The sequence below is a fragment of the Notothenia coriiceps genome, unplaced genomic scaffold, assembly GCF_000735185.1.
Source record: "Notothenia coriiceps isolate Sejong01 unplaced genomic scaffold, NC01 NC01_scaffold00024611, whole genome shotgun sequence".
NCBI lineage: Eukaryota > Metazoa > Chordata > Actinopteri > Perciformes > Nototheniidae > Notothenia > Notothenia coriiceps.
The window spans coordinates 4343-13020 of record NW_011357312.1 but is presented as its reverse complement, the minus strand read 5'-3'; the positions used below and the strand labels follow the sequence as shown (position 1 = coordinate 13020).

Below are 8678 nucleotides of genomic sequence, written 5' to 3'. Positions count from 1 at the left end.
CCTATCCCCTGTGTGCCATATCAGTATGTAGTGTCTCTACTTTAAAGAGTCCTCTCCTGCTGATGTTCAGGTGTATATCAGTATGTAGTGTCTCTACTTTAAAGAGTCCTCTCCTGCTGATGTTCAGGTGTATATCAGTATGTAGTGTCTCTACTTTAAAGAGTCCTCTCCTGCTGATGTTCAGGTGTATATCAGTATGTAGTGTCTCTACTTTAAAGAGTCCTCTCCTGCTGATGTTCAGGTGTATATCAGTATGTAGTGTCTCTACTTTAAAGAGTCCTCTCCTGCTGATGTTCAGGTGTATATCAGTATGTAGTGTCTCTACTTTAAAGAGTCCTCTCCTGCTGATGTTCAGGTGTATATCAGTATGTAGTGTCTCTACTTTATGTCTCCATGCTTTAATGTTCAAAAAGCTCTTTATTCTTCTCATACTGTCTGTGCTGCAGCACCTCTTTTCACCCTCTGTCTGAAACCAGAGCCCAGTCTGCTCTGATTGGTTTGCTGGCCGGCTCTCTTGTGATTGGTCAACCGCTCAGAGATGTCCCGCCCCTTAGCTTATCACGTACAATGTGTTGGAGCGCTAGCTAATAGAAGCTTTGGAATTTTAGCCTTTGCAGACCGTTTACATGCACACAAACCTATAACTCACTACAGGAAAGGGAAGACGCAATAAAAGCGTAATAGGGCCCCTTTAAGACTACTTGAGGGGTTGGTTAGATTGCCACATACTCAAATTGTAATTTAAAAGTTAAAACAGTGAGAAATATGTTCCATTTCAAAGACACACAGAAATATATTTTTGGGCACACATTTTTATACAGTTTTGTTTGTTTCTGTGACAAACTGCCAGCTAACCTGATCTGCTGTAAACTCACTGAGGCCTGCGGACACATGTGGCTGCATTTTTTCTAAAACCTTCCACCAGTTCCTTCCTTCCTGATTCCAGGGCTACAGAATATAAATGCTTAAACAATGAAGGACAAAAAGCACATTTTATCCGTCCCACATCTCAAAAATCCTTTCATTTCTATCTCCTCTTATTCTCGATATCTGGCTTTCATTGCGATCATTATTTTCCTCAGCCTAAACCTCAGCAGGAAGTAACACGCTTTTCGTTTCTTAATCATTTCACACCCTAAGAAGTGGACGTCTGTTTTTTCCATTTAACCACTTCCTTAGAAACCTGATAACTAAACTAGGACAGGACAATTAGTCATGCATTGCTTTCTAGATTGTTTGTCACATGTTTAGAGCAGCACAAAAACATCTGGACCGGATTAGCTTCAGATGCTTGAGGCCAAACACAGTCTCTCTGGTCTGCGGCCAAAAAAGACAATTGGTAATCCACTCGAAACTCTTTAAATTACAATGCAATACATTTACATGTGATATGTTATCCTATCTCAATGCATTTATAGACACAATGTCAGTGTTTTTGCACCAACAGATGCAAATCCTCCTGTTGTTTTGTACCATTTGTAAGCTTAATTTGAAGATTGTGTCAAATATATTACATTAAATATCAGTAAAAAGGTTATCTCCTGTTTTACAATAGTTTATTTGCTCTACCCAGGGATCATTGATAAGTTTAAATACATAAATAATTTCCAGAAGTTCCTAAAAAGTTGCAATATAACAATGTAATTGTAGGTAAAGGGGGTGTGGGTCCGGTCCAAACCCAACCACTTAAATCACTGCAACAAAAAAAACCTAACCTGGATAGAGTGGTCTGCTTTATCTGAAACTCTCTTCACAATGCTGTAACATTTTATTGATTTCTATTGGAGTTAAGTTGTTAATGTTGATGTTTCTATCAAACAAGCTTAAAGAAGGGAAAGCCCTTCCTGCAAGGCAGAAAGATGTATAAGAAAAGAGAAAGAACACATAAAACTACCAAAATTGCATTGACACATCAGTAAACTGTGTCATGGAGCTTGTAGCTTGTTTTCAATTGTTCTTCAAATGAAAAGTTAAAAGGACAGATTTTTAAATTGTCCTGAAACAATTTCTTTTAGTGTAAAAGGACAGAAAGTTCTCTTATCCAACACATACAACAAAGCTGCATAAATAGGTCAAAATACACAAAACATGTGTCGAAATAAGCAATGAAAAATAGCCTTTGCAGACCATTGACATGCACAAAAACGAACTGTGTGGTTTTTCGCTAACAGTGCACTTTAGAAGAAATGAATTAGGAGGTGTGCCCCTGTTGGTCTGAAGTGTAAATTATCAATAAGGACCACAATCAAAGCAAACGTAATATATCATAAATGTACCTACCAGACAAAGAAGGTGGCAATGCGGTCAGTTTCATTCCTGCTGTTCATGGTCCATGTTGTAAAACCTTTTAGGACTGAGACTCTGACCAACAATCCCACTTTTATGTATCCCCCACTTTTTTTTCTCCTTCTCCTTCTGCTTCTTCCCTCCAGATGTGACTCATCTTGTTCACCAACGCTGAGTCCTTTGCTGACATTTTGCCAAACACTGGATTAGCGCTCACAAATTAACAGAACCAGCAGTGATACTGAAAACATAATTATATCTGCTGTGAAAACTACGGGTTTTCTGCTGTTATTTAAAGGACTTTAGTCACGATGTGAGAGAAAGAAACGTGTTTATAAGCTTCATTTAAACCAGGGGGCATTGCCACACACGTACATAGGTATGTATAAAGCTACGATTTGGCAGATTACTTATATTTTAAAATCATTGAAGAAAAAAGCGAGTTAAAGAAATTTGGGACTATTTTAAAGAGCCAAAACGCACGTTGTCACAAAAACTACATTTCCCACAATGCCTAGGGTGCCGGTCTGCCGAAAAGGACGACTAAGATGTATTCCTTATTTAAAGTTTCTTCTACTTGAGTACATAAACACGAATAAATTACATATATGAATACATTATTTGTACTTAATACATACATGTGTGATTTCATTATCAATTATAAGTGCTATCTTAAATATTTGTGTATCAAACGTTGTCTTTTAAGTCGAAAACATGATTTACTTTCAAATAACATCACATTTTCTATATAATAATAATTACAAAATATTCATAATAGATTTAGTTTGTTTCTGCATTTTTTGTTATACTTTATTTTTTGGTAACGCAGTCACAGTGTAAGGTCATGGTTGGCCATTTAATTTATTCCTACTCTGCAATAGAAACTGGTAAACAATTTATTCCAGCATGTCTTCAAGAAGCCTAGCTTAACTATTTTCTATGAATTGACCAGTTAGTGACCTTGTTTACCTGCAGCAGCCTTTAACCTGCACCCAGCATGGACGAAAACACGTTAAAACAGCTGGTAAAGCTCACTCAGGAGGGACAGTTAAACTCCCTGGAGAAACAGGTAACATCAGGAGGCTCCGTTGCTCTTCAGACAGTCAGTAATAAACACTTTGGTCGGTCAGGAGACACTTTGCTGCACTACGCTGCCAGAAAGGGACACCTTGACATTGTGGAGTATCTAATAAAGCGGGTTGGCGTGGATGTGGATGTTTACAACAACGACTACAAGAGGCCGCTGCACGAGGCTGCTTCTATGGGACATCAGGAGTGTGTTAGCTATCTTCTCCGTGAAGGAGCCAAAGTGGACAGTCTGAAGAAAGCTGACTGGTGAGGATACATGAGTCAAAAATAATTTTAAAAAACGAGGAGAAATTGCGCCCTCTTGATCTTTAAATACCAACTGCCCGATGGTTAGTGCCAGTTCCCTTCGATAGCTCAGTTGGTAGAGCGGAGGACTGTAGAGGCGTGAAAGCTGAAATCCTTAGGTCGCTGGTTCAATTCCGGCTCGAAGGAGAATCTTTTTAACATGTTTTTTAAAGACCGATAACTATCCCTTTTATATATATTTACAAAACGCGTGTATAACATACAGTGGAAACGGTGATGAAGAGACAAAGAAAGCAGCATTCTTCGTATCGACTGTGGCTTAATGTTTGCCTCGTGTTGTACGAGTTCGTCAAAGATAACAACAAGCTGCAAAGGTCTGTTTTATTTTTTAAGAAGTTTAAAACAATATTCTGTCCATCTAAACTCAAAATGATTTCTTGCAGTGCACAATTATTATATTTTGTATTAATCAGTATCCCAAATCCTGCTGACTATTTCACTGTCCGAACAAGGTAATAGATGTAAAATCTACTAAATCAACTTAATAATGATGTCAAATTGAACGATATGAGACGTGAGTATTAATATAAATGTTGTTATCCATTATTTGCATTCACATTTGTAATTACTTTTTATATGATGCAAGAAAAATCACTTATTATGGGATGTAATGCATGTAAAAGTGTAAAAGTCACGACAAAAATGCGCAGTATATTTGACGCTGTCTGGTCCAAATTAAACTAAAGAGGAAAAAAATAGAGATTTCACCAAGACAATTATTTAGGATTGTGATTGTGATTCTTCTATTTATAGATATTTATACAGTATTTCCTGTAAAATATTAATAATATATTACATTTGTATAGCGCCTTTATGGGACCCAAGGCTGCTTTACATGGTGAACAAACAAACAAACAAAAACAAAAAATGAACTATATCTACAAGAAAAACAACAACAACAACAACAACAGCAACAACCCCTGTGTTCTGTGAGTGTTTCAGCCTCTCTTCTCTCTCAGGACCCCCCTGATGATGGCCTGCACCAGGAGAAACCTCTCTGTGATCGAGGAGCTGCTGAGTCTCGGTGCTGACCCTCAGCTGAGAAACAAAGATGGCTGGAACTGTTTCCACATCGCCTGCAGGGAGGGGGATCCTCTGGTCATAAAACAGCTGCTTCTTATCAGGCCGGACGTCTGGAGGACGGAGAGCAAGACGCAGAGGACTCCTCTACACACTGCAGGTAAGACGTGCTCTGGTTTACACCATTACATCTTGTAGCACTCGAGTCTGTGTAGCTCCAATGTTCAATAACGTCTCTGTCATAAAGTCAAGTTCTACCCAAATTAATTCCTAACACTTCCCCTTGTGGTTTTACTACATGAATAAAATCTGTTTAAGGTAAAGCGTCCTCTGGTTCACTTGTAGTGGTTTAGCTTCACCAAATCTCTAAATGTGTGTTTCAGGTGATCACTGAGTGAAGGACTGAGTCAAATTAGTTTTTTCTCTCTCCTGTTACTTGAATGATCTTTGTGTTCATTGTCAGATTATAACCAGTACTCTATCTGTTCATCATGCAGCGATGCACGGCTGCGAGGAGGTTGTTAGCATCTTGCTGGAGAGGTATGTAAACATTTTGTATGGAGAATATTTCACATAAAACAAATAGAAAACACTAGAAAGTTACATATTATGATTTAAAACCAACACTCAAATATGTAAGTAGCCAAGCTGAAAAGATAGTTTGTTTACTTACATTTTCCACCCCTTTTTTGGAATATAAATACTAGGGGTGGGAATCACCAGGCTCCCCACGATACGATACTATCGCGATACTTAAGCCACGATAGTATTGCGATTCTACGATATGCTAAGTATTGCGATACGATATATTGCATTTCTGATATCTTTCTCCGCTGACTCCATCTTTGTTTGACTAACTTCCTGCCAATCCCACTGACTTTACCCATGGTCACGACTGCACAAGAAAAAGCTCAACACCATCTTCTAGTGGGTTGAAAAAGCAATTGTTACCAAAAACTTTAATTTGGAATTGCAATATGAATACTTTATATAATAAAATATCGATACTTGGCGTCTGTGTATCGATACAATATAGTATATCGCGATACTTTGCTGTATCGATTGTTTCCACCACCCCTAATACATACAGTATATTGCAGGTCTCACACTTGTCTGACTGTCTCTTCCGTTTTCTCCCAGATGTGTCTACCCCCCCGACAGTCCTGACAGCTGTGGAGCGACTCCTTTCATGGACGCCGTGAGGAACGGACACATTTCTGTAGCCAGGCTGCTTTTAGAAAAACACCAGGTAAAAAAAAAAGGCCTTTTTAAATCAGCTTCTGCTAAATTGGGCAAGTACTCACATCTTAACTCTGTAGACTCTGTTAAATGCCATCTAAAGACATTCCTGTTTGGGCAGGCGTTTGGGTAACTTGTGTTTCTCACAATGTATTGTGTTTTTTGAGGACTTCTTAACACGTGGCTTGTGTGGTCATTTAATCTTTTATGATTCGTATGATGTTTTAATGCTTTGTCAAGCACTTTGTGACTAAGTCTGGGAAAAGCGCTTTATAAATAAATGTTACTTATACCTCATTCACACCAACGGTGTTTCAGGGCCGGTTCGGAGCTGGAGCTTGAAAAGCACCGGGTTTTCCTGTTCACACCGCAGCGGAGCAGCCTCTTAGCTCTGTAATCCGGTTCGTTTCGGGCACCAAAAAATTATCCGGCCAGAGCAAAAGCACCACATACTCCACGCTTACGTCGAGGCGGGGGCAGGGGCAGGGGCAGCAGATCAACTCTTGAACAACAACAAGAAGCCCGCGTTTTATCCAGTTTGTACACAACGATGGAGAAACTTAACAAGCAGCAGTGGTCCACTGAAGAGACCAGCTACCTACTGGGAATCTGGTCTTCTGAAGAGGTACAGAGGAAGCTGGAGCACAATCGGCCATTGTTGTTGTTGTCGGTGTCAGCTGTGAGGGGTTTCCGCGCGGTTTGGCTTTATGAAGCAGGCACGCAAACGGTTACGTCATGACGCAAACTGACGCAGCACCAGTCGGACTCTGGGCAGTGTGAAAAGAGCCGGAGCTAAACCGAAGAACCGGTTCTGAACCTGAAAAGCTCCACGGAGCTTGAACCGGAGTTGCGTTGGTGTGAATGAGGTATCACTCACTGACTCACTCTCTATAATATTAGGGCCCTCTAGAAACTTTTTTTCTTAGCATTGCAACACGATCTGAGTCGTCTGTCTTATCTGTTGCTATTATCTTATCTAGAAAGCAATGCATGACTAATTGTCCTGTCCTATTTTCACATGAACATTTCTTAATTATGTATCTTTTATTTTCACTATCGTACAACAAAATAACAATTTTCTGCAGGCGTCTCCAGCAGCAGCTGACAGTGTCGGGGCTCAGGCGGTGCATCAGGCTGCTGTTACCGGGCAGAACGAGGCGCTGCGCTTCCTGGTGAAGGAGCTGAATGTAGACGTGAACCAGAGGACGACTGACATCCAGCTCACTGCCCTGCACTACGCTGCAAAGGTCAGATTCGTGAATACCTAAAGGGCACTTCTTCCCCTGCTGGGGCTACGTGGAGATAAAATGTCTTTCCTATTTTAATCTGTGTTTTTCAGGAGGGCCACACGTCTACTATAAAAACACTGCTTGAGTTCGGGGCTGATCTTCATGTTCGGGACAAAAAGGGAAGAACTGGTAAGCCGTTTTAAACTTCGACTACAGTGGCCACTGTGGTTTTTAACAAACAGGAAGCCGCTGCAAATGAGGTTTCAAACCATAAATATCTTTACAACATTAAAGGCTTCAAAGCTAACATTTCTAGTTTAAAGAATGTGCACTCAAGTGTTTCCTCCTTGCTTACTTATAGTCAATATGACGGCAAAGTTACCAAAAACTATGAAAAACATTTCTGAAAAAGACTACTTTATGAATAATGCAATATGTGTTATTTACTTGTGCAGCAGCTGAGGCTTAGCCTACAATAATGACAGCAAATGTGGATCGACATAAAACAAAATATTATGCAAACCAATGGCTTCCTGGAAGGTCAAAATAAAAATAATTAAAGTATAAATAAATACCAGTATGATCCCCTTACGACTAGGACTGCTACTTTTATTTTTTTCATTATTATCTGGTCTGTGAAGTGCCAGAAAATAGTGATAAAGTTGAATTAACGTCCAAGGTGGGATATTTAAATATCTTGTTTTGTCAGTCCACAAACCCCAATGATATTACATTTAATATGATATCAAACGGAGAAAAGAAGGTACATTTAAGAGGATGAGAATCGCATTTTGTTCCAATTGTTTTTAATGAAAAATCACTGTAACCGTTAACTGATTATAGAACAACAAATCAATAAGTCGTCAAATCTTTGCAGCTCTGTTGAACCCCATCCTGTGCTCTCTTCTGCTGGCAGCTCTTCACATGGCGTGCATCGGGCAGCGCTCAGATGCCGCCATGACGCTCCTGCAGCTGGGCCTCAAAGACTCAGAGGACACATCTGGCACATCTGCACGGCAGCATGCGAAGAAACCGGACGTAGTGCAGGCGTTTGAATGTGGAATACGAGACCCATCATAGACAATACCATACAGATGCTGCTACTGGTTCTGTTACACTCTTTGAATAAATATTTAATGTGATTAAAGTCAAGATTGCTTTGTTGTGTATTCTTGAGTAACAACATTTAGGGACCTTGATCACATGGATTGAATGGAAGTCTTGCTTCAGTCTTTTATGTTTACGAAAAAGGCCATAATGGTGCTGCATTGAAGTAAATATCTTTTAAGAAAGTGCTTTGCAGTGAGGTTTAGACATGATTAAACATGTGCCCGCTGAATTGATACGAACAAATCTAAGCTTTGAACACCAACTCTATCATTATAATAAATACTAGTGCATCCATGTAAATGCATATGAAATATATTGTATGTAGTTTTAGGCTCCTGACAGATTAATGTGTTTAAAGGCCTTGCTGGCTGACTGTAAGGCCAATAAAATCCAATCCTA

At 39.6% G+C, this 8678-nt stretch overlaps 1 protein-coding gene and 1 non-coding gene across 4 annotated transcripts; both read left to right on the top strand.

Annotated features, from left to right (window-relative positions):
* The first annotated feature begins 3150 nt into the window (after nt 1–3150).
* Nucleotides 3151–8336, top strand: ankrd16 (ankyrin repeat domain 16). Of its 3 annotated transcripts, none has more exons than XM_010782299.1 (7): nt 3151–3621; nt 4641–4861; nt 5199–5241; nt 5842–5950; nt 7026–7187; nt 7280–7358; nt 8047–8336. In XM_010782299.1, exons 1-7 carry the CDS (start codon nt 3284–3286, stop codon nt 8247–8249), a joined length of 1155 nt encoding a protein of 384 aa, XP_010780601.1. In that variant the 5' UTR covers nt 3151–3283; the 3' UTR covers nt 8250–8336. The 3 variants fall into 3 exon arrangements, with proteins under 3 accessions (XP_010780601.1, XP_010780602.1, XP_010780603.1); XM_010782300.1 differs by having other exon boundaries at nt 3152–3621; nt 8086–8336; XM_010782301.1 differs by lacking the exon at nt 3151–3621 and adding an exon at nt 3733–3995.
* Nucleotides 3719–3807, top strand: trnay-gua (transfer RNA tyrosine (anticodon GUA)). The gene is given in 2 exon segments: nt 3719–3755; nt 3772–3807. It is a non-coding gene; the product is annotated as a tRNA-Tyr (tRNA).
* Nucleotides 8337–8678: the final 342 nt, after the last annotated feature.